Source organism: Pipra filicauda, unplaced genomic scaffold (genome assembly GCF_003945595.2).
Source record: "Pipra filicauda isolate LSUMZ 115617 unplaced genomic scaffold, ASM394559v2 scaffold277_size1012519_pilon, whole genome shotgun sequence".
In the NCBI taxonomy this organism is placed as follows: Eukaryota; Metazoa; Chordata; class Aves; order Passeriformes; family Pipridae; genus Pipra; species Pipra filicauda.
The window spans coordinates 44,765-71,402 of NW_024104395.1; the positions used below are offsets into that span (position 1 = coordinate 44,765).

Here is a 26,638-nt window from a genome sequence, read left to right on the forward strand (position 1 = left end):
AATAATATTAGACTTTTAGATATATTATTGTATCATTATCATCAATACCCTTCTAATAATTGCAGTTTTGTGTGCATATGTGTGTGTATTCCCTTCAAAAATTTTAAAACACTATAAAACACCAGAGAATTTGGCCTGAGGAATTAGCCCTCTGTACATTAATGCTCTGCCAATTCTTCTGTGATGGTACGACTGGCAAAGGTCATGAAAAAGAGGCAGCTTCCACTTCACTTGCTGCCCTCCTTGGATCCCGTCCCTGAGCAAGATCAGTTAAACCAATATTCTCTGATGGAGGCATTTCTTTTCAGACCTTGGTGACTCAGCTTCAGAGGCAGAATACCTGGGCCATACTGAGTGGCAGTGTTGAGGGATACACAAAAGAGGGCAACACAAATTACCGGCATGAGGTGGAATTAATGGTCTGATCTGATTCTGAAACATCATTTGTTTCCACCGTTAAAGCAATGTTGCTTCAAAATAAAAGGAAAACGTCAAATTCAGTTGTAGCTCCTTTCCTGCTCTGAAAGACACAACTTGGCAAGTAGAAATTGTCTTTGTATCAGGGCTGGGAGAGCTGTTCCTGTGTTATGTGCCCTTCTTTCACTGTTAGCACATGAGGCTATCATAACAGAAGAAGTCCCTGCACTTCTGGGCTCTCCAGTAGCAGCTGAATTTGCAGCTGGAGCAAATTACTATAGCCTGTAGTTTCCTGTGCTTTGGGCTGGGCAGCAGTTAGAGGTTTATGAAAGACTAATATCCTTGCTCTGCAGGAGAAAGCAGATGAGATCCTCTGGTCCACTGCTTGAAATGTCCTTGCAGGTTCTATTAATCATAAAGTAGATGAAAAGTCCTTATGAAAGAGGCCCCCCAATAGCCAGGGGAGCAGGGTTTCCTGGGGTTTTGCCAGTGTGCAATGCCAAGGTCATCTCACAGCCCAGCCCATAGATTTTCCTGGGTTTTAAATATTTCAGTTTGGGGATTATCAACCACACCTGATTTTGGACATAACCTTTAATGTTTGGACTTGTAACTGCATGCCATTAAGGTTTCATCATTCAGGATGAGGGGGCCAACCTAATTTAAAAAAAACTATTTTAAGGTTAATTAGTCCCAGACAATGAGAGTAATGAGTGCAGTGTTGGTATACTAACTCCTCCTGAAACCAATACTTCAGAGCCACACCACTCATTTAATCTGAGGATGAGCTGTCTTCAGTAATGAAGCACCCAGGTGTACTGTGGAGTGTGGTACTGACACCCATCATCCTGAGCTCCTCCCAGCCTTACCAGCTGGGTTTATTATTGCCTCTGCTACCAGATCTGCCTAATGTTTTGAGACAAAGTAATGAGTTTGACTGGATTCATGTGTAGCCAGTACCACTGAGGCATCTGTGTACCTGGTCCCTCAGTGCTTCCAGTTGTAGTAGGAGCACAGTCCAAGGAAACTGCTGGTCCAGCCCAGAGAGTTTCTAAGCTCCATGCCATGCAAAAGAGCTGCAGTCCCTTCAGATTCATGCTATCAGAGGAGGAAGGGCAGCTGTGTCTAAGCTGCTTTACCTGAACCATCCTTGGTTCTTGTAGTCTGCCAAGTGATAATTTGTCCACACAAAAGTCCCAGCTTGAATGAATATGAGCTCTTCCCTGTAATAATTTTTGGCATAGTAAGTTTATTTTTCTGGAAGGCCTGCACTCTCCAGCATTTTGTCTTCACCTACTCAACCAAATTGCTTTCTTAAGCATCCCATGATAAACTTTTTTAAAAGCAATCTGTAATAGGAAATCCCAAGTGTTCGTATTCTAGCCTTAGGCAGAAAACAAATATATTAAAAAAGTGTATACATTCTTTAGCATGCGGTTATTACACCTCAGGTTTCTTTTATTAAAGTACACATATATCCAAAACCATAGATAGTTGCATAAAGGAGTAGATCCAATTGTTTTCACCATTGCATTAGCCAATGCAATGTTTTATTCCATGTCTGTGGAAGGCTGTGTGGAAAACTGAGCCACATGTTTTAGCCCAGGGGGTCAAGCAGTGTCCAATACTCACATGGTATTGCTCATTTTGTCTGTCTTTTGGACAGTTACTTTGTTTTTGGAGTTTTGGAAGCGACGGCAGGCTGAACTGGAGTATGAGTGGGACACAGTTGAGTACTTGGAGCAAGAAGAACAAATTCGCCCAGAATATGAAGCTCGGTGCACTCACGTAGTAATGAATGAAATCACACAGGTAAGGAATACTTTGATAACTGGTGATGGTTACTGCAATAGATATGTTTGTGAGCGAACACTATGAAAATGGTGATTCTGGACTAGAGCTCTGTAAATCAGCAGTGCTTCAAGTTGACAAACTGGGCTGAAAATAGTGCACTTATAAAGTACAAATGCATGAGGAGGGAATTTGTACTGAATTGTAAGCACCTTAAAGTAGTTGCCTGCTTGAGGAACTTGCACTGCTGAGGTTCCTGTTATAAATAAGCAGAAGTAGGCATCTTCCCCAGCTTAAGAAACTAAGTCTACTTTATTAAATACCCCAAGAAATGATACAGTGTTGCTGCCAGAGCCCAAGATCATAGAACATTTGCTATCTTTGCCTATGAATGCATCAGGAAAAAAATGGTGAAATAGAGGGAAACACGTTCCATTGTTATATATCATGCCAAGGCTTTTTTTAATCTGAGATGTTTCTGTTTGAAACATGTATAAATAACTGGTGTTGCTGACTGCATGTGGATGCAATTACAATTAATAACAGATTAATAACTCGCAGAGACAAGGATAATTCTAATTTTAATGAAATAGGATTTGTATTTATGAGGATCTTAGTTTAGATCTCTATTTACTATACATTTTGAGTAGCTTTAGCTTCAGCAGCTCACTCAAGCTCAGCTTCACTTTTTACTGTTCTCTTTCAAGATATTACTCTGTTGTTTATCTGATCATTTGCATTGCTTTCACATTCCATCTGCATTATACTAGTGTTTATTAGAGGGCACATGAAAAGTTTCAAAATTAACTGCCTCAATTGAAACTATCCTATATAGGTGTTCTTTTTATATCTTGTACTATCAAAAAACTCATTCTGTTTAAAAGCTTATAAACCTATGCCACCTTGAATGTATGAAGTCATAGCTAGAAAGTTCCTTTCAGAGAGTTCAAAGAGTGAAGAATATGCTAAAGTATTTTATTTTGATCCTCAGAGATACTATAAAGATTCTGAATTTTCACAGCACCACATTGAGGTAGGCATTTTCCTTGGAGAAGCCATCCAATTGTTCCTATGGAATAAATTGAGAAATACAGATATCAAGGACCAAAATTTTAGTACCTGCTAAATTAGTCATTGAAGTTTGAAAGATAATGAGCTTGGATGCCATGATCAGCCAAGAAGGATGGATCCATTCAAAAGGACTATGCATCCTGTCATGGCTGAAGCCAGTAAGAGCTGAGGACACTCGACCTTTATGGAAGTAATTTTTATCTTAGAATGGGTAGCAAGAAAAAGACATTTGTAATCAGGCAAGACTTCTGAAATCATGAATAAATGTTGAATTTCTAGGATAACAGAGCAGAAAAGGAAACAAAGCAAGATCCTTTTTTCCTTTTTTTTTTTCTGTCCTCGATATCATAAAGAGTTTAATTGGAGCACAGCAGAAAATAGGAAGGAAAGACTGGGTGCATCCTTCATCTGTTTCTTTCTTTTACAGCAAGAAGAACATGTGCCATACACTGCCTGTGGGAAGTGCATACGGATGACTTTCTGTACAAGTGCCATCTTCTTCTGGGTAAAGTTCTCTTACTCTTTCCCTTCATGAATTCACTTTTCTAGTAAGTGTCTAAAAAGTGATCCTCCTGAACTGAACAAAAAATGACAATGGAACAGGCTCAGCTGAATTTCCGTCTGATGCATAAATCAAGCCCATAAGGTATGGACCCACAAGGAGAAGGTAACTGTAGTCACCCAATACTCATTACCATACAGTATCAAAATATCCTGCAGCTGTAGCTTGTGAGTTATGCTTGTCAATGTGGTCCATTGGTTTTTCCCTCATTATTTTAAGGCAAATGGCTTTACATTTTGTGGGGGGGGGGGGAGTAAGGGAAAGACTGGTTTATATGCTCTCCTCCCTGCTAGTTTCTATCCTTCTTGTTGCATCTGTGTGCTGACATACTGTGTTTCATAGTCCATGGCCTCTTTCAGTTTTGTTTTTTTTTCACTTAACCGAGCAGAGCTATGTGCTTTCTAATTTTCTAGAAATGCTGCTTTATTTACAACCAAACCTTGAAAGCCATACAGTTACCCACGAAACAACATGTAACACAGTGAGCTGGCCCAGAGAGGTCGCCTTGAAAAGCTCTGTGTTTTTTCGCATCCTGCATGTCCTCCTCCTCTGTAGCACAAACAGCAGCTGAAAAAGACCTCATCCTAGGTGAGAAGAGATAGAGTGGTGTCTGGCAGCCCAGGAGAGCCTCAGTGTTGACACAGTTGAAACACAAAGGAAGGAATACTGACTTGCAATTGGATTTAAATGGGCAAGACTTCAGGTTGGAGGGGATATTTGGTCTGTGTTTATCATTTGTGTTACTGCACTCTTAGTGTGTGCAGGGTCAGGGGAGGTAGTTCATGATAGTTTGCTGAGATAGTGAAAAAAAGATACACAGCTCTGTGGACCTCAAACTGAATAATAGCTAGAGAATTATGAAGAAATAAAAGCAGGAGGAGAAGCAGAAAGAGATGACAAGCAAGATGGGGTGCATGGATCATTATTACAACTCCTGCAGACCACGACTTGGCTTAAAATTTGTCTATTCCTTTGAGAGGTCTGTAGTCTGTAATAGTATCACATGGAGGAGAATGTGCAGCCCCCTCCATAATCAGTGCAGACTTGCTAGTACATTTTGCTGTCCTGCCAATTGCTCAATGTCAAAAGAGGGAATTTTCTCCCATCACGTCTTAAGGTGTAAGATTTGATTACAGATATCATTATGCTCACATCAGTACAAACCTTGTTATTAGCCATAAAACAGACCATCTTTCCTGCAGATTGACTATGATGCGTGAAAAAAGGCTTCTTTTATGGATTCTCTGTTTATTGCCTTCTATCTTATTTGACCATCCTCTTGCAATGGAACGACAGGCACAACATTGCTTTCCTTTGGCTATTGTAAAAAGTGTTTCAAACTCACATTTTCCTAAAGCCAATGGTTGAACATTAACATATTTCTTGCATTCCCTTGGCAGATCCTTTTGATTATTGCTTCAGTTATTGGAATCATTGTCTACAGGCTCTCGGTTTTCCTGGTGTTCTCTGCAACATTGTCACAGCACCTTAGTGGAACCGAGGCGATCCGCAAGTACCTGACTCCACAGACAGCCACTTCAGTAACCGCTTCTGTCATCAGCTTTGTAGTCATTATGATTCTCAACATCATCTATGAAAAAGTGGCAATCCTGATTACCGACTTCGGTATGCAGCTGCTGTACCTCAGATAGAAACTTGGGGTAAAATAGGTAGAAAAAAATTAGCATATTTATATATATAATAAGTATTTTGATAAATGAAAACGTGGACTACATATTTCAGAATTTTCCCACCAAATCACACAGTACCACCCAGAAATTTTCCAATATAGATTTTCTTAATATCAAAGGAATATGATATTCAGCTCTTTGCCTGAAAAGTCCTTGTATAGGCAGCATGAAAGATCAATTGTTTACAGTTTTGTGCTTGTGAAACAGACAAAGCAAACAAAATTACTATAACAACCAAGCTTTATGAAAAGAGATCAGAAGGCATAACACATTCAATTACATTAACTTTTGTTTATGGGGAAAATATCTATCTTGTAATAAGTGAAATAAGGTCACAGTTCCAAAGCTACATACCATTCTGATGTTATTAAACAGATAAACAGTCACAAATAATATTATTCTTTCTATCCAGTCCATCAACATTAAAGTAGCTATTTTACTTTAGATGTGTGAAGTAGTGCGTTGTTTTAATAGAATTTCATTTAATACTTTTTCATCAGTTCAAAGTGTTACATTTGCATCTTTCCTGAGTGTGCTGGATTTGGGTGCTTTTTTTTCCCCTGAGTTACCAGAATTTTTGCTGCTTCTTTTTCTTTATTGTTGGGGAACTAGGTCTTTCCTTTTTACAATCCACGTAGTTTTAGAATTAGCATAATGGTATAGTATATTAGTATACATGAAGATTATGCACAATCTAATTTATAGTGCTCTCAGTCATATTATGGAATATGAGGCATACAGATACTTTACAGCTGAGACTCTAAAGCAGCTTGTAGGTTACTTGTAGGTTGGGGGGGTTATTATTATTTTATTTATTTACTTTTCTTTCATTGCAGAACTTCCAAGGACACAGACCGATTATGAAAACAGTCTGACCACAAAGATGTTCTTGTTCCAATTTGTCAACTACTATTCTTCATGCTTCTACATAGCCTTCTTTAAGGGGAAATTTGTAGGTCACCCTGGAAATCCAGTTTATTGGCTGGGAAAGTATCGCAATGAAGAGGTAAGAATGTATAATTAGTCCAGGTATTCTTCTGCAGAGTGTATAACATGAAACATAGTTACGCATATTTAACATAAGGGTTTAAAAGGTGACTGCCTTCCAAGCCAATTGCCTCCTCAGTAGCCCTTAGCATAGAATATGACACAAGACCAGTTGGGCTTTGAAATGTATTACCCAGAAATGTACATACCCAGAAAAACATATTTTACCATGGTCCTACAATCTGTGAATTGGCACACAGGAAGGGGAGAACATCAGTAGAAACATTCCTATTCTGCTGGTTGACCCTCAGCTGGTGAAAGCACAGAGCTGCATGACTTCACCTGGTATTTCACTCTTTCAGTAGTGTCCTGTCAACCTACCAAATGTGACTATATGTGGCCTGGAATTGGGTTTTGCATACCTTACTGGAAAGGTTTGCCTAGACAGTCTTCTTGGATTACTTTAAGAAACGTTAATATAATAAACCAGGAATGCATTATTTTAAATGTTTTATTCATGCCTGAAAAGTTACCCAACTTCAGAAGTTTTTCATGTCTCTCCCAACCTTCAGTGTGATCCAGGTGGATGTCTTCTTGAGCTCACAACCCAGCTTGCCATCATAGTAGGAGGTAAAGCTATCTGGAACAATATTCAAGAAGTGCTTCTTCCGTAAGTTCAAACTACTAAGTAACCTGCTATTTCATATTTGAAAGATACTGTTTTCTTGATGCCTTCAGGGACTTGGTCACTAAGTTTGGTAAGTGCATATTGTAGTCAAAAAGAATAAGACATACTTTGGGGCCTTTTTAGACAATTTGGATATTTTGGTCTGTAGTCTGAGTCCTGTCTCTGTTGTTTTGACTGATTTTAGTTCTAATCAGAAATTCTTCCTTCCTCAGCAAGTCAAACTCAATGGATTTCAGGTTGAATATTTAAAACCGAGGCCATAGAAGCTCTGAAAATATTAAACTGAAGACTGTTGCTTAATATTGATTAGAATGATTTGTTGTTTTACATTGGGCTTTTAAAAGTCATGTATAAGTTACTAATTTAACTAATTTAGTTTTACAGTCATATTTGACATTCCTAATGCCTATACATTCTCTTTCATTTGAGTAGATCTCTAGATCTTTCATGTTTTAATGCAAGCAATAAGCAGTGCTAACCACGAATGCCCTCTATTTAATTTAGGTTAAGATACTATCAAGGACTCTGTTCCTTCTCCCATGACTTGTTCTTTATTTCATGCTAATCAGTGAGCGTTATGTTGCTTGGAGTAGGGAGCTCCCAGTTTGCTCATACACTCCTGAATGCCATAGGCACCAGCCCGTAAGCACAGCCTTCTGGCTGTGGTTCTTCCAAGCCCACAAATTGTCTTCCTTGGCTGCACAGTAACCCCGCTACAAAGTGTGTCATAAATACTGTGTAGGGTTGAGACTAGGATGCTCTGTTGAGATACAGCACCTCCAGACCACAATGCTCTGTATACGCTGATGGTTGTGGAGTAGACCTGTAGATCTGTAGACTCATCCTTGTTTTCAACATCTTCTTTTACCTGAGAAAGGGTTCCCACACTGAGCACGCCTGCAGATGTGAGCTCCAGCCATAGACAATTGACTTCCCCATCTGTGTACAGGAAATATATTCATCTGACCGGAATTTTTAATTCACTTCCCAGGGTGACATTTACATGTTGAAATGCTGAGTACCCCTTCTGGATCTAGTTCTTAGCTGCTCTCTCATTCTGTATATCTGCAAGTATAAAGAGAACCATTTTGGCTTTTTCTCTGTTGGTACACATTCGCCCCCAGCCCCTCTTTTTTTACTGTGAGGGTGACCAAGTACTGGCACACATTTCCAAAGGAGGTTGTACAGTCTCTATCATTAGAGATACTGAAAAGCCACCTGAACATGGTCCTGGGCAACTGGCTTTAGGTGGCCCTGCCTGCACAAGGCAGAGATGCCTTCCAACCTCAATCATTCTGTGATTCTGTGAATTCTGTGATCAGAAAGAATTACTCTGTCTAGCCACCATCCTACATTTAACTTGATTTTTTGTTACCTTGAATTTTATGTGATCATTTTCCTGTACAACTTAAGTATAAATCACTATGGTGCTGATATATCGCTCCTTTACACTTTTATTTATGGTTTGTAAATAACTGCTTTTAGGATAAGGCAACCAAAGATTATACTCATGTGTGAAGGAAGTTTTCAGTACTTCAGAAATAACTAAATCCTTTGTTTAAAGCTGTAACAGCAGAAATGTCATTTTTTTTTCATTTACTGAACTTTTTAGGGTATTTTACCAGTGCTAGTGTTCTTTTTCTCCCTGGCTGATAGCTTGGTCAAGAACCTAATTGGAAGATACTCTGCAGCTGCTAGATCAGAAAAAGTTGTTCCACGGTGGGAAGAAGACTACCACCTGCAACCCATTGGAAAACTTGGATTGTTTTATGAGTATCTTGAAATGGGTAAGTAGCAGTTTAGTTTGGATTCACTACCACTGCTGGATACAAACATGTTCTAAAAAAATCTTCATACAAGCAATGCTTAATAAGGTAGACAGAGGAGACATGAATGTTTTCAAAGGCAAGTTTTGATGAGCCATTACAGGTGATTTTACAAGCTTTTATTAAGCAGCTAAGCCTCAACCCAGTTTATAACTAGGAAAGAGCACATGATTGTACAAGGAGTACTGTTGCTTCCTTGCCCCATTCTCTGAGGAATGCACCCGGAAGGCAGACCACCGTCATGTACTGGTGTTGTACAGAAGAGCCCTGTGTCAGACTGCTCTCCTAGAGGTCTTCAGTTACCAGGATTTGTTGCTGGTCACTTGAGAGTTGGCAGAGCTCCAGTTCGTTGCCACCGTCCATTCTATCACAGCATTTCCAGTGTACTTGTGGCAGCACCCAGACACCAGTAAGATGATCGTTGGTTTGGGCTTTCCAGCAGACCACCAAGACAGATAGTCACTAGATTTTCAGGTCTTCATGATGAAGACATCAGAAAGAAATGGATTTTTAAATATCCAGAATAGTTCCTCTTGGTGTGTTGTGACTTGTAACATTTTCCTGTACCCTTTGCCTAGCAGGTTTTTTCAGTACTGTTGTGCTCCTATCTTCTCATACAGAAGATTCACTTGGAACCCAGCTACTCTTTCTTGTTTCTCTTTCCTGCAGTAGGAGTATATAAACTATACATGCTCATACATGCTTATCTCCAGTAAGTGAAAGCCTCACTGATGTATGTAACCTCTCCCTTTCAGTTATACAGTTTGGCTTTGTGACTCTGTTCGTGGCATCGTTCCCCCTGGCTCCTCTTCTGGCTCTTATTAACAACATGTTGGAAATCCGGTTGGATGCGTGGAAGCTGACAACCCAATTCAGGCGCATGGTTCCGCAGAAGGCACAAGACATTGGTGCCTGGCAACCCATCCTGCAGGGCATAGCCATTCTGGCTGTGGTCACCAATGTAAGTACAATGCCAACAATTGCAAAAGATAAAATGCCTTCACTGCAGGTCCTATGTCCAAATATGGGAATGCTGCATGTGGTAATGTAATTTAAATAATCATAAATGAATTACAAACATCAGTTGCTTTAGGCTTCAGCCCATGTAAATAGTCTCTCAGTTACTTTCCAGGAGTTTTAGAAACAGAATATGTCTGCTGCCTAAAATATTATATCTAAAGAAAAAGGTGTGTTTAGAGTCGCTAGCATCTTCAGAAAAATCTGTTACTTGTGAAGAATATAGCACATCTTTCCTAAAATTATAGCATATAGTGCAGAGGGTTTTTTTGACAGTCTACAGCTAAATGCATGAATTTGGAAAAAAAAAAAAGAAAGTTGAAGTTTAACTATGTTATAATTGATTGTTATTTCTTAAAACAGAAATTCAGCTCCTTTCTTGTGTATTTAAAAATTGTGCGCTCAAAATTGCAGATCACAATGAATTTTCTGAGAATTTGCAAAGTAATGTGTTTTTCAGTTGTGCTTAAAATTTTTAAGTTAAGGAAAGAAGTTAAATTTTAACCAAGTTTCTTTAAAATATTTAGGAAAAAAAGTCTGATGAATATACTACTAACAATGAAATTCAGACCTTTCAAATTTCCCGTATCGTTAATTCACCGAGATCTTATTCATAGGCTGCATTGTGGGAAGCCAAATAAGCCATTGGACTTTACCGCTGTGGAGTATTTGATTACTTATTCTTAAACAGTAACTAGTATGTATTGACTTATAAAAAAATTCTCACTGATGGCCTATTAGAGGAGCAGTGACCATTGGTTTCCTCTGCACCACAGACTATCCGTGGTGAATAACCTTTTTCAACAAGGTCAGTGTTTTCTGCTATTTATCAGTGAGCTCAGGGATTCCTTCCAACTCACTTAAAGGTGTGTCACTTCCTCCAGGACCTGGTCCTTGCGGTAGCAGAACCTTACTGACTCAGTAGGATTTTCTGGAGAAAGCAGTTGAGTCTGAAGACAAGAGTTCATCTTAGCCCAAGCTTTCACAGGAGGCTCTGCCTGTTTGGAGAATAGTGGACTTTGGGAAAGAGGAGAGAGATGAAACTGAGCACTCTATTATAGATATTAACATGATAGTTAGGGGACTTATTTCAAGTAAAAGAGCAATTCAAATTTAAATAAGAAATAAACTTATATTCCTGTATCTCAGGCATCTTCTGTAATGCTCGGGCTCATCTGAGGTCTCAACCCCAGGGGTTCTACTTTTCTGAAATAATATAGGGATAGATATATGTGCTGCCTTTTCCTGCACCCAGATGAGTATCCTTGCATATTTTTTTCCCCTCCACTTTAAGTCTTGCTTTGCCCCTGAAAGTGTAAGTCTAATTTTAAAAAACGGATATATGAGCTTCGATGACCTGACTTCCTTTTGGGTTATCATGGTCTCAGTGGCTTGTTTTCGTTATATCAGGGGCTTAGGGAAGTTCCATATAGAAATAAGAGTCTACATTGGATTTCAGCGGTCAGGAAAATTTTGTATGTCAGCCTCAGCTACCAGATGTATTTCCAGATATTTGAAGATCTCCCAAAATGGCAATTGTTCTTGTTCAGAACTTTATTTGGCACTATAACAATTAAATGGGTATGGTAAACACAGTTAGGATGTAGAAAGGAGTCTCAGAAGGACATAAAAGCAGAGAATTAAGCACAGGGAAATGTCAAAGGGAAAAAGGGAACTTAAGGATGGAAAATTTACAAGAGAATCTAGGAGACAGACAGCAAGCTTGAGCATATGCTCAGTCTATTTTGCGCTGCTCTGCTGAGGCAAGCCAAACATAAATCCAGTTGTTTCATAGGCACGTGAACATCCAAGGCCTACTAGTAAATCTGGTGTTAAGATTAAAAAATAAATGCAACTTCAGTAAAGTGTTCAGATTGTTAGAAAAATCATGTGGCACCAGAGATACTTTGGGGCTCTTGGTTTAGTGCTTCTGCAAAAAATAATTATAACTATCCCTGCAAATTATGCAAATCCCAGCAGATAATGCAAATTCACAGATGAAGCATAGCTTGATCTAGCATTGTTACAAGTAGAGGCAACTTATTGGATCAGTAATATTCTCTTTTGAAATATACTGCTAGAAAACTTGTAAAATAAAAGGAAGAAAAATTTTTTGTGCCCTGGAAGAAAAACAAATGTGTTATGCTATTGGATAAACTAGCTGGTTTTCCTAGTCAATCCAGGTGGATCTTGTAATACCAAGATGAAATTAGAAGTTGAATATACATCTCGAGATTACTTTAAAATCTTATACCTCAGCCGTAGTTCTTACACTATTCAGGTCAGACTTAAAGTGGCTTTGGTGACCTTACGGTAACTCGAACCTGTGTAGGCTCCTGTTAGGAATGTGTTCATGCCCAGCTTTCTGCAGTTAATGTCCATGTGAACACAAGGCATCTGCCAATGACCTCAGTGGGGCTGTTGGTGTGCAGAGGGCTCAGCACCGAAGACTGTCGTGTTCAAACAGCCTTGCTGCAGGTGTTGTGGACTTCAAAGAGATTAGTATTTCTTGCTATAAAGTCATGTGCTAGACCAAACGCTAGAAGCAGTTTTCTTCCTTTAAGTATGTTTGTTTAGTTAGTTGACATCCAGAATCTAGTATAGGTCGTTCCTTTACCATCCTTGACTTGATTTTTCCTTAGTACACAGAAACTGTTTCTTCTCTTCTACATGACTTGCTACAGCTGATTAGACTTCGGTAGTGTATCATCTTCTTCATGCATAACCTTTGTAACACCTGCTTGCAACTTGTAAGCAACTTTTGCACAAAGCTGTCAATTTTGAGTTGCCACTCAGGCACCGGACTTGCTATTGCATGATACCAAAGCATCTGTTGTTGATTGGAAAACTGCTTTTAATTAGTTATGGTGTAAATGGAAAACTGTGTGCAGTAAAGCTTGAGAAGCAAAGAATGTGCTGTTTGTTTGTAGTTCTCCAGCGCAGTGCTCTGGAATGCAGCCCATCATTCAAGAGGAAAAAAATTTTCCTTTGAGAGCATGCCGCAGGATTAGCTTTCGTATTTCTGTCCTTGAAGCTCTCCAGAGCACATCTGGAGATCATTTCAAGAGGAGGAGAGTGAGACAGTGTTCAGATGTAGGATGATGAGAAACCTGGGGCCTTGCAAAAAAAAAAAAAATCAGTAAGATCAAGTATTAAGCTGTGTAAATACCATATTCCAGCATCTTTCTAAAGGATACAAAAAGCACCGTCAAAATCATTTTGCTGAAAGGGAGAAGGGATTTTTTTGCTTTAATGTTAAGTTGCTCATAGTTCATTTATGGTCTGACTAGATGAACTAATGAACAGAAAGAAAATATATTTAACAAAAAAATTCTGTGCTTGTAGCTCACAGTACAAGTACTCTACTTGTACCCTACTTTTAACTCTTCTTCAGAGATAAAAACAATAATTTAGCTGTGGGGTCGCCTCCCTGCAACTGCAAGACACAGTGATATATATTTCTTGTCAGTCAAAAACACCTACTCAGCATGTAAATATAAACAACACGTAATTTTCACTTCATTTCATACTGGCATGTAATGCTTAAAAACAGTATTTAAAAGTGCATGCCAACCACATTTGCTTTAAGCCAAAATGCAGTACAACAAAAACACCCTATCCTTGAAAATTTTCAGTGAGTTTATTTTCGTCTTAGGATACCTCCCTTTTCTTTCTCATCCGCCAAATTAACTTTCTCTCAGCTGAACTCACTTGTAACAATATTCTGGAGAACCAAATACTGATCTTGGACCACAGTCTCAAAAAGATTGTTTCTGCAACTTTTATCTTAACTACAGTTTAGCTTCTCAGGTTTTTCAAAACCAACTCAAAAGGTAAGACAGTAGGATAGTGTTTGTAATTTAGCAGTGATGCTACTTGAGGTAGGGTGGATCTTGTACCCTTTTCAACTCCCTGCCCTTTCCCTTCCCTTTTCTGTCTTTTCCCCTTATTGCTGTCTCTTGTGTTTTGCCGGCACCAGCATTTTGATCAACACATGATGAACCAGATCAGGGAAAGGATCCAGCAGAGATTCCCAATTTGTAGTTTGTAGATCAGCACCATGATTCTGATCTGCTGCACAGGGCCAGGAATGCCCAAGCCAGCACAGGGCACAAGTGAACTGCTAGAGGCAGAGGCAGGAGGTTGTTTTATCTAGCACTGCCATCAATGCATTGCTCAAGGAACTGTAGAAGAGGTATCTGCATTGGCTTTTTTCACCCTTTCTCCTCTCTCCCCTTCCCTTTTTTGACAACTGTTAACAAATACCTCCTCAGGCTGGGGCTGTCTGGCTGGGAATTCCGCACAAAGGTCGACAATTTTTGGCCCATGTCATGAAAATAAGGAAATATAGACTTCATGAATTGTGGACTGGCATGAAAAGGAAAAAAATACCCAGGAATAAAATACACAGGAGCTTTTATGCTCCTCTGTTACCCATTACTGCTTAACTTCGCCCCTACCTCTGTCCCATGATTTTCCTGTAGCTTTTTTCTACACCTTTTATACATCTCTGTCTAAAGCTCCCTTCCCCTGATAGCATTAGATCCCTACTTCACACATTTCTCCTCCATGTCTCTGCCCTGGTTCTTTCCAACCACGTTGTCTAGTATTTTTTTTACCCTGGCATGGGGTAAAACACTTCTCTGGAGTGCAGCTGGTCACTCCTTCCAAGGTGCTGGGCATCAGAGATGCCTGTTGTCATGAGCTGGCTGGGCAGCCTCTTGCTAGACACTCAGCTGCAGATCTTGCCAGTGGAAAGTCTTCTTCACAGGGAAACCCTTTGAACTTGCAGTTGCAGGGGAGGAGACTGGATTAAACATAGTTAACCTGTCCTCCAGAATAGGATGTTTTGGGAAGTTCATGAGTTCAGAAAACACTTCCCACAACAAACACACAGATCAAATTTCCTACCCAGTTTGTGACTAGCAGACTGAGTAGGACAGGAACTCTCTTGGGAGCAACATAAAAACAAATGGTCACGTCATACATAAAACAACACTATACAGCTGCTACTAAAAAAATTATTTTGGCATCAAGAGCAGTTTCCACATGTAGGACACTGAAACTTAGGAGGCAACAACTACCAAGATGAATTTGGGCTTGATAGCCCCTCAGATAGAGTGAGGTGCTTGTAGGGTCAGAGATGGATCAGGTTTACATCTAATTTATTTAATTCCTTTACTCGAACATCAGGGATCCTAGTGAAATTTAATGTTCTATTACTGAAGAACTCTTCTGTTGTTTCCATGAGTTTCATCAGGCAGGATTTCTTTAAGCATCTCATCAATACTTTTGATAACAAGCACATCTTTTTAAGGTTACCCTAGAGTACTTTAAGGTGAGTTTGGCTGCTAATGTCCTTTGCATGCTCATGAGAAAAAAAAAGCGTGTTATAGTATAACTTTTTTAAGGCATCCAGAAGAGCTAGTGTAATTTAAAAACTCTACGGAGTGCACATGCCAGAAAGAGATTGTTTTGTGCCTGTGAGAGACTATGTGCTCATTTACAGAATGAACAACCACTGACTGGAAAAGCACATATTTTCTATTTTTAGCTTATATTCTAACTTTTGAGATACTAAATATATGGCAAAGGAATGTGTATTAAGGCTTATTTCTTTAATGCTGTTCTGCTTGTTTGTCTTGTCTTTCTGAAACGCAGGCTATGATCATTGCTTTTACATCTGACATGATTCCTCGTCTGGTTTATTACTGGTCCTTTTCAGTCCCTCCTTATGGGAGTCACAGCAGTCACACTATGAAAGGGTATATAAACAGCACACTTTCTATCTTCAATATATCAGACTTCAAGAACGCAAGCAAGCCATTTTCCCCTTGGTTTGGGAACCAAACGACATGCAGGCAAGTATCAAATAAGCATTTGTCATTTTCCAATGACAAAAATAATTTTTTTGATATCCAAATCATGTCATTCAATTAACAATATCCAGTAAGAAATGTTAAAACACAGGAAAAACCATCGTATTTTGAATGGCAGAACTGAGATGAAGTATTCATCCATAAGTTTGTGCTACTCAGAAAATTCTTACTTTGATTTGGTTTTCTCATAATTGATAATATTCAAAAAAAGCACCTTTAATTTTTTTATAAGTAATTCTTAATAAAGTGGCAAAAATAGGATATTTCAGCCAAATGTAGCTCATCTGTAGAAATGATTTTACCCACTACGGTAGTTTCCTGAGCTAACTGTTCCTAGATGCATTAAGCAGCGACATGTCTTGCTCCATCCTCTGGCCACAGTGCTGTACTGCAGAGATGCTGGAGACAAGTTCCTGACTTTCCTACATTGCTTTCAGATACCGGGATCTCCGCTACCCTCCTGGTCACCAGCACCAATATGAGCACAACATATACTACTGGCATGTCATTGCAGCCAAGCTGGCTTTCATCATTGTCATGGAGGTCAGTGTACAGGGTTTTGAGCATTACTTATTTAGTCTCTTCCCTCTTGGCAGAAAATCCTTCAGAGACATTCTCTCCAGGCACAGCTATCAGAGCTGGTGATGTGTGCTATCATGGGCAAGAGCTTGGGAGATGTAAATTAAGTGTAGCACCATTAGAAAAAAAAGTCCCTGAAGTTATGATATCAGCTGAGGATTGTCCCATGTGTTTGCAGCTTCTTTTCTCAAGAACTGTGAAATTATTTTCAGTAGCAGAAATAGAAGGGATAGTTGCGCCAAAAATATTTTCACATGTACTGAGAGGAAATTTGCACACAGCCTCATGAATGTATATACATAATACATGTGCACTAGCAGACTGAAGTCTATAGAAACAATCACTGCAAGAGATGAGTCTCTAGGTGATTGTCAAAAAACAATTGCTCTTTCCTCTATTTGGCTTACAAAAGATGAGAGTCAGTCCAAAATGAAGGGAGAGAAATATTAGGTATTATTTAATTATAAAATGTGCTTAGGGTCTGATCCAAGGACTACTGAAGTCGTCAGAAACATGCAACTGGTTAGAGCAGAGTTCCCATAGCAAAGTAATTGCCCCAGAGTCATTTCAACAAACCTAAAAAATCTTATAAGAAACTGTAACCAATTTTTCCAAGCAGGGTGGAAGCACTGGGTACCAAGGTTCCCCCAAAACAGGCAGAGAAGTCCTTGCTTAAATCAGAGTTAGAAAATCAGAAATTCTTGTTTATCAGATAATTATTCTATTGATTAGTCGTATCTTCTTAAAATACTGTTCTGCTGTGATAGATACTGGTACTGAATCAGCTTAGTCTTAAGAGATAATGTGACATTTCATTTATAATCATAATAATGTCCTGTTCAGCCTGACTGACATTTTTTCATTTTCATCTTTCCCAGCATGTCATATATTTTGTGAAGTTCATTATTTCATATGCAATTCCGGATGTATCACAAAAGACCAAGAGCAAGGTCAAACGAGAGAAGTACCTCACACAAAAACTCTTGCACGAGAACGATCTCAAAGTTGTGAAAAAAAACATGGGTAAAATAGCTGACAAAGTTACCAAAGGAGCAGACAGCACTTTCCGACCTAAAGCTGAATAAGTAATTTTCAAATAGAATAACAGTATTTAGCCAACTACAGCCTGTCCAGATATTACCTATAGCTAATAAAACACTTTGGATTAATTCTCTTTACTAAACATTATTTCTTGTAACTGTTACCTACTCATTTACCAGTTTCCCTTAGACAAATGCAACGACTGCAACTCAGATTAGAGTTACCAATTTTTTAAACAGCTTTAGTGGGACTTTTTTTTTAACATGTGAAGATAAAAATTACTTATCATCTAAAGGCAACGCAGATTAACTCCCAAATATATAGAGTACTTTGTACTTTTTTTAGGCATCAGCTACTAGATAACTAGTTTGAACGGAATATGAATGATTTGTGGTAAGAATATCATCACATCTAATGAAGGAGTTTTGATTGCTTGCTAATACAAACTTCAACTATAAAATGAAGAGGAAAAGCCAAAATATGAAGGAAAGAGAAAGAAAATATAACTCAAAATCATGTTGTTAAGCCATTGGAATTGACATGCTAAGAACAGTTGTTTGCTACCCTGAATTACCTATGCATACTGAGACTTAAATGGATAAAACAGGATATTTCAATTAATCATGGACTTGGATCACAAGAAGCAACAGGACTGTAAGCCCATCCCGTTCATCAATCTCAGTGTAAACAGGAGAATTGCCTTTGAAATCAATGCACACAAACTAACTCTACAGCACTCCAAGTGAGTAAAAAACTCAGGCATTTTATCTTTCCCCAGTCAATGTATTTTCATTAGTTGACTTGCCCGTTCTACACTAAATGCCCAAAGCCTTGAAGGTCTCCTACCTGTAAAAGCAATAAGTGTTATAAGTCTTTTCACGTACTAAATCAATATTTGTGGAGGGCTGTCTTTTGCATTTCTCTCACACCAGGAGCACTGTGCTCTTCCCTGAGATTTTGACATGGGATGAATGTGCAGCTGGACCTGTTATGATACAACATAGTGTGATAAAGTGAGTTCTGACAAGACTGTGAATCTCTTGAAACTGGAGATTGGAATAAACCATTTAGTAGGCCTTAACCATGCTACGAAGCTTTAAATAACAGGGAAGGATGTTAGAGGTGTGGAGGCATGTGCTACAGCTATCAGTCATCTTCAAATTAGGCTGAAGATCTGCTTGGCTATTTTGGGACCAGCTGCAAACTGGGAAATAGGGAAGTAGAGGCAGTAGAGACTGCTATGTGTCTGCAGCAGTGATATTCCAGATTATTAACTTGTGTTCTCTTTTAACAGTTTTAATGGACCAATTTCTATAAATTTCTATAAATCACAAAACCCCAAATCTTGTTAAAAAAGCAAAGCTGTGTTTGTAATCTATAAACCAGGTGATTACTTTGTGTTTGTAATTTTGTACTCTTCTTAAATGCAATAGATAGGCAGAATTTTTAGGCACATTATTCATATAGCTTTTTACTTTTTAAGAATTTCATTTGCAGAAACTAAGTAGCATTTATAAGATAAATATTATTCCATTAATAATCAGAAGGAATCAAACCTTTGAATTTTGTAGCAAAACTTCCAAATACTGGCTGCTGTGTAGCTCAAGCCTGTCTTTTGAAGACAGGCTTTTGTCTGTCTTTTGAAGACAGACATACGGAACCATAGGATCATTTAGGTTGGAAAAGACCTGGAAGATCATCCAACCATCAAATCAAGACTGCCAAATCCATAACTTAACCATGTCCTAGAGTGCCACATTTACATGTCTTTTAAGTATCATTCTCTGGGCCCAGCTATCCAGCCAGTTTTTTTACCCAGTGAACAGTATGTCTGTCCAAACCATGAGCATCAGCTCAGTATCCTTGGATGGATCCCGTCCAACCCCAGAGACTTGTGTGTGTCTAAGTGGCGCAGCAGGTTACTGACCATTTCCCCTTGGATTACAAGGACTTCATTCTGCTCCCTGTCCCTGTCTCCCTGCTCAGGGAGCTGAGTACTCGAGTAGCAACTAGTTTGACTACTAAAGACTGAGCCAAAGGTAGCTTTAAGTACCTCAGCCTTTTCCTCCTTCATTGTTACTGTGTTTCTCCCCCATATCCAATAAAAGATGAAGAGTCTCCTTAGTCCTCCTTTTGTTGCTAATATATTTATAGAAACATTTTCCATTGTCTTTTACAGCAATAGCCAGATGAAGTTCTAGCTGTGCTTTGGTTTGGCCCTTCTAATTTTCTCCCTGTATAACCTCACAACATCCTTGGTAGTCCTCCTGAGCTGCCTGCCCCTTCTTCCAAAGGTTTTAAACTCTCCTTTCTTGCATGATACCAGCCAAAGCTCTCTGTTCAGCCAGGTCAGTCTTCTTTTCCTCTTTTTAGTATTTCCAAGGATGGAGACTCCACAACCTCCCTGGGCAACCTGTGCCAGTGTTCAGTCATCCTCACTGTGAAAAAGTGTTTCAGTTTGTGACCACTGCTTCTGATCCTGTCACTGCACATGGCATACCAAATTTTTGGTTAAAACAGTGTTTCTTTCCAAAAAACTGTTTCAACTGTTTCAAGGAACAGTTTTATTGAAATACTCAGGACTTTCTTGTGCAAAATGAGTTGGGTTAGAAAGGACAGTCAGCTCCTTTCGTACTTGGAGCTTTTGATTTTAGCTTTCAACTGGCCCTTTCCCATGTGCAGTGGCGTTCAGATGAGAGATACCATTTTCATTCTTCCGTTAGTGATCACAGCACTAGTGTGCCTTTAATGCCTTTCCAGATGCTATGTTAGAAGGCTGCGGCAGGGAAGAAGGCATCCTGTGGTAAGGGAGGGACAAATGCAGGGCAAAGTGGACCATTTCAGGTAATTATTTGGTCTTCTGGTAGCATTTGTAGCCTTCTTTGAGAGGTAAAGAGACTAGGAAAAAAGGAATTGAGTGTCTTGCCTGGGGTCATACTGCGAGCAATGGCAGAGCTTAAGGCTGATTTTCAGGAGTGCCTGGTCTTTTGCTCCTTGTTTGATTCCTGTGGGCTCTCCAAGTTGTTCCTTTTTACGTGTGTTGGCACCATTTCCTTAAGGGGGAGTTGGCCTTCAGTGTCATTGGGAGTTTATATTCCTGCCTTTAAAATAAGGATTTAAAAAACCACACTATATCAGCAAAGCATGTGTATCTGTGACTTGAGCTCCTCCCATAATAAAATCCTAATCAGCTTTGAATGTGTTTCTACTTAACCATTTTTGTTCAAATGACAAGTGTGCTTTTGAAAGTGGTCTTCCACTTGTCCCCATTTTCTGGGCAGTTCTCCCCATCACAGACTGGTCTCAGTGCACATGGACTGACTTCCTCTTGGTTTAAACTGAACCAGAAAGCAGGGTTTAGATATGCGCTTAATTGTCACTGTCAGGCACTCAGTCTGCAGAGCTGAAACCAGAGCTAGGCTGAAGAGAGCAGTGAGTGCTGCGTGGGAATCACCTAGTCAACATTAACTTTTTGCTCTAATGATTTACTTCTGAAATGCCATGCTCCTTGCTAATGTAGCTGTAACATTTCATTTCAGAAGACATTACATCAGGAATTCTGTTCAGTTTGCCATGTGCACAGTGTTATCCACAGCAGATTTCTGAGTGAGAAGAGAAAACCAACAGAGTGCGTAATAATTGCATTTTAATAGCTTGATTTAAGCTGTGCAATTTCTGTAGCCTCTACCTCCAAGTGCTGAAATGTGCTTTGCTTGTACACAGGGAGCTCTGCAGAGGCATCAGAACAAAATGCTGGGGGAGGCAGTTGCCAAAAAATGAGTATTTGTAACTTTTTTTTTTAGGCTGGGTCATTTTAATTAAAGATCTGCTTGAAGGGAAAACTAACATTTATTTTAAATTGATGTTACCTTTTTTTTTTTCACACTTGATATGTCGGCCAGACTCTTACTTTGTACAGATCTGTTGAAGTCAGGGTGAATTTGGACCAGTGACAGTTTCACTGCATTAACAAGACCATAAGTTACAGACTATTGTCACTGTTTTAGACTGTGTATATGATGATAAAATTCACAATGTAAAAATGTATGTTTTGTATTTTTTCTAAGAATGTTCGCTATTAGTTTCTGAATATTAAGATTTCTTTATATTTATTGTCATTAAAGTCTATTTTAAAATAACAGTACATCTGATGTTGGTTAGCATTATGTGTTTTTCTGTGAACAATACTGCTGCTGCCAAATGCCACATTTAAATTATTACAATGTCATCCCTGTCTAATTTCCATATTCATCCTCCTTTTCAATCTTTTTCCGTTAAAGTGTTACTATTGCTGAAACTTATCTCCTGCTTTTTAATGCATCTCCTAGATGGAAGTCATTCCTTCCAACACCAAGTTGATGACAAGGACCATTATGTTCTCATACAAATAAACAGTTTAGGTCTTTGTACCCTTTCACTCATGTCATAATAAACCCTGTCTTATGTTTCAGAGTCATCATTTATTTCTTCATCTTGATTGAGTCTGTGGTGCTCCCACCTCCAGGCAGTCCACTCTGTCTCCTTGCCATCCATACAGCCAGCTGTCAGTTCTCTTCTGCTTCTGCTGTTTTTGCAGGTGCTGGGGTCCATCTGAGGTCACTTTTTAAACATTGCCTCCTAAGGGCACAGGAGCAGGCAGTTCCAAATGTCAGAAGTCAAGCAGGTGAGGCAGAAGGCCGGCTTGGCTGAGCAGGGATTTTCTCTTGGAAATAAGGCAAAAAAGGAAGGTGTATCACCAGTGGAAGCAAGGTCAAGTGGCATGGGAAGAATACAGAAATGCTGCTTGCCATTGTAGGGAGAAAATTTGTGTGATCAAAGCTCAAGTGGAGTTGAAGCTGCCAGAAATGTGGGGGACAATACAAAGAGTTTTTTCTAATGTATCAATGGCAATAGGCAGCATAGAAATATCATTGGCCCATTCCAGCATGAAGATGGTCACCTCACAAACAGGGACAGAGACAAGGCAGAGGTGTTTAACGCTTTCTTTGCCTCTGTCTTCAACACAGATGATGGACCAAGGGGGTCACAGCGCCCTGAGCTGGAGGACCATGACTGCAAGAATGATCAACTCCCAGTCGACCCTGAAATTGTGCAGAATCTGCTCCAGCTGGAACCCTACAAATCTATGAGGCCTGATGGGATTCATCCAAGAATCCTCAAATTGCTGGCTGATGTCATTGCAAAGCCTATACTCAATGATTTTTGAGTGGTCTTGGGAATCTGGAGAGGTCCCAGCTGACTGAAAGCTGGCAAATGTTGTCCCAATTTTCAAAAAGGCTAAAAAGCAGGACCCTGGAAATTACATGCCTGTCAGTCTCACTTCAGTGACTGGTAAAGTTATGGAGAAGATTATTCTGGGAGGTATTGAAAAACACCTGAAAGACAATGCAGTCATTGGTCACAGCCAGCACAGCTTCATGAGAGGAAGGTCCCGCTTATCAAACCTGATTTCCTTTTATGACAAAGTAACTTGCCCAGTTGATCAAGGGAAGCCAGTTGGAGTCATCTTTTTGGATTTCAGTAAAGCTTTCCATACTGTCTCTCACAGGATCCTTCTGGACAAAATGTCCAGCACACAGCTGGATAAACACATCACATGGTGGGTGAGCAATTGGCTCACAGGTTGAGCACAGAAGATAATAGTGAATGAGGTAGCATCAGACTGGTGACCTGTCACTAGTGAGGTTCGACAGGGCTCCATCTTGGGCCCTGTGCTCTTCACCATCTTCATAAATGACTTGGATACAGGACAGGAAGGGACACTAAGCAAGTTTGCAGATGACACAAAACTCGGAGGAGCTGTTGACTCTCTCGAAGGCAGGGAGGCTCTGCAGAGAGACCTCAACAAATCAGAGGACTGGGCAATCACCAACTATATGAAGTTCAACAAGGGGAGGTGCCAGATTTTGCACTTGGGATGGGGCAACCCTGGATATATGTACAGACTGGGGAATGAGATGCTGGAAAGTAGTGTTGTGGAAAGGGACCTGGAGGTCCTGGTCAATGGCAAGTTGAATATGTCAGCTGCCTTGGCAGCCAGGAGGGCCAACCATGTCCTCTGGGGCATCAGGCAAAGCATCACCAGCTGGTTGAGGGAGGAGATTGTCCCCCTCTGCTCTGGACTGGGGCAGCCTCACCTTGAATATTGTGTGGAGTTTTGGTACTACAATATAAGAAAGATATTAAGCCACTAGAGAGTGTCCAAAGGAGAGCAACAACAATGGTGAAGGGCCTTGAGTGGAAGCTGTATGAGGAGCAGCTGAGGTCACTTGGTCTGTTCAGCCTGGAGAAGAGGAGACTGAGGGGAGACCTCATTGCAGTCTACAACTTCCTCATGAGGGGAAGAGAAGGGGCAGGCACTGATCTCTTCTCTGTGGTGACCAGTGACAGAACCCAAGGGAATGGCCTGAAGTTGTGTCAGAGGAGGTTTAGGTTGGACATTAGAAAGAGGTTCTTCCCCTAGAAGGTGGTTGGGCACTGGAGCAGGGTCCCCAGGGACCTGGTCACAGCACAAACCCTGACAGAGTTCAAGAAGCGTTTGGACAATACTCTCAGGCACAAGGTGTGACTCTTGGGATGGTCCTGTACAGGGCTGGGAGTTGTACTCCATAATTGTTGTGGGTCCTTTCCAACTCGGCAACTGTGATTCTGCTCTAACTCTTCCTCTCTGCTTCAAGAAAATCCTTTTGTAATCTTAGAGAACAGGAAAGTTAGAGCGTAATTTTAAGAGACCACTGCAGAGGCCTTCTGCAGAGAGTTAAGTTGGTTTTATTTTGCTTAGGGATTCCCAGGATTTGCTTTCATGATAGCTGTGGAAGCAGAAGTACTACCACTTCCAACCTGGTTTCTTCTCACTAAGGGCCGCATGTCTTACACATGGCAGTACCCCCACTGTCCTGCCACTCTTGCATTGATTTTTGCTATGTCAGAGAAAAAACAAAACAAATGTCATAATAAACATAGTAAGGACTATTGTTCTATAAGCAGAAGGATATAGTATTATCACAGCCTGAATCTATATGAGGATGGTGTGGTTTTAGATTGACTGATACATTTAAAATCATTCAAAGAATAGGCTTTAGTTGTTTTGTTATTTAATACAAAAATAGTCAAAATTGCCTATTACTTCTGGTGGTACTAGAATGTAATTATTTCTGTCACAGAGAAGATGAATTGCACTTATTTTGGATAGTCAATACATGCCAGATGAAGGTGTGCTGTGCTCTGCCCCACCCAGTTCACTCTACCTTGTTAGTGTGCTCTGCCTGCAGATCACCAGAGATATCAACAAAGGTATCAGCAATTCACGCCAAGTCAAGATTTTTCTCTGGTATACCCCTCTATTATTTCCTATCTACTAAATAAGGCTGCTTTTCCAATACAAGGGAGCAAGTGCTGTTGGCTACAAGCTTTGTTTTTACTTGCGTTTATATGGACCTCAACCGTGGACCAGTAGCAGGTACAAAAAACACCGAAAAGATATGGATGTAGTTAGCCACATGGCTTCGACTAATACTTTCCTCATAAGAAAATAATGTGTCTTAGTAGCCTGATAATAGTAAAAGATTCTTTTCAGGAAAGTTGAAGAAAGTGGTTTTTATTTGCAAGCAGGAAGTGCATCAAAACAAGAGCCTTTTAAAGTTGCTTTCTACAATTTCTATTGCATTCTCTCATACAACTATCCTGTAAAAGCAATGCTAATTGCTAGGATTAAAGTTACAGTTTATTGGTCAGTAATTGCATCAATCGTGTCAAGATATACTATTCTTTACAAATATGTAGGTAGGTTATGGTAATATCCTAAATGCTGAAGAAAAATAAGAAAAAGTACACATCACAGACCACAGAGAAAATCCCACTGCATTCCATGGTGCAGCATGCACAGGCCAGGACACCAAAAAGCCACCTCTAGCATATGAAGAGCATATTTGTAATGAGGGGGGAACACCAGGGAGGGTGGGGGGAAGAAACTCATATACTAAATTGTGCAACACAGGAGAAATTACAGCCAACCATGATAGCATAATGTTTTTTTGGTTTGTTGTTGTCGTTGTTGTTGTTTTTAGATATTCACATGGTATCCATGTCTCACATAATTTCTCAGCTTTTGGATGGACCTCTCACAATAAGTGGCTAAATAAGCTGTGCTGGGAGCCACAGCCACCTGTGGCTATCGCCTTACCTCCCCATTCTCTGGGATCCTATTTGGTCTCCTGTTACAACCATATTGTGCTCATTCATGCAGTCATTTTCTAAACCGGTCTGGCTGCTCAGAGTGAGCAGTATCTTGTAAGTCTCTGTGGTGAGGGTACTGCAGGATCCTCACTTGCTGGAGCCTGGCAAGTCAATGGAAATTGTGACCAATACCCCCCAGCCCAGCATTCAGCCCTGAACATTCACCCCCTCCTCTGAGGATCAATGGCGCTTGGGGTTTGTCATGTTATGAGGTTTCACATTACTCGGAGCACCCTGGCTACCAAGAGGTGAGCCAGGGATTAAGGTTACTTGTTCTGTGAAAATATTTTGGCAGCCATGCCAGCATAAGCCTTCTTCCTGCCTTCTCCCTGCCACCCTGGGACTGCCTCTTGCCAACCCCTTCGTGCAGCTGTCTGCTGGGTGGGGCAGTGCAGCCACACACATGCCCGTGCTGGCACAGATGGCTGTGGCCACACAGCTAGCCCAGCAGAGGGTCATGCAGGGTGGGAAGTAGGGACGAGGCAGTGGGAGAGGCAGCCCAGCAGTGGGAAAGCCTCTGCCCCAAGAAGTCTACCAAAATGTGACCAAATGTGCCCCTCATCCCACAGCTATTTTAGTGAGTTACACAGCTGAAGTGGCAGGGTTGTGTCCTTAACAATGCCCTGCACAACTGCAAACAAGTTGGGCTGGTCTTGGCACCTGGTCTGGGTCTCTGAATATCCCTATTCAGGGGTAGCTATTGTACCTTGAGCTCATGCTTCACCTGAAGCCAAGTGAATTTTCCAAGTTCAGACATGCTCTCTGGGTGTTCATGTCTTTAACTATATAGAAGATTGTATGGATGGCGAAAAATTTGCAGAATTGGGTCCTTAGGCATTGTCCTAAATGTGGTT

At 40.2% G+C, this 26,638-nt stretch overlaps 1 protein-coding gene across 1 annotated transcript in view; it reads left to right on the top strand.

Annotated features, from left to right (window-relative positions):
• ANO6 (anoctamin 6) overlaps positions 1-21,999 on the top strand; it is a gene marked incomplete at its 5' end in the record, with an annotated part of 48,112 nt that extends 26,113 nt beyond the window's left edge. The window contains 10 exons of the mRNA XM_039382621.1: positions 2,084-2,229; positions 3,707-3,784; positions 5,242-5,467; positions 6,369-6,538; positions 7,092-7,189; positions 8,864-8,994; positions 9,789-9,994; positions 15,712-15,911; positions 16,367-16,472; positions 17,387-21,999. Of these exons, the coding sequence (XP_039238555.1) occupies positions 2,084-2,229; positions 3,707-3,784; positions 5,242-5,467; positions 6,369-6,538; positions 7,092-7,189; positions 8,864-8,994; positions 9,789-9,994; positions 15,712-15,911; positions 16,367-16,472; positions 17,387-17,593 (1,568 nt within the window). The remainder of the gene's footprint in view (positions 1-2,083; positions 2,230-3,706; positions 3,785-5,241; positions 5,468-6,368; positions 6,539-7,091; positions 7,190-8,863; positions 8,995-9,788; positions 9,995-15,711; positions 15,912-16,366; positions 16,473-17,386) is intronic.
• Positions 22,000-26,638: the final 4,639 nt, after the last annotated feature.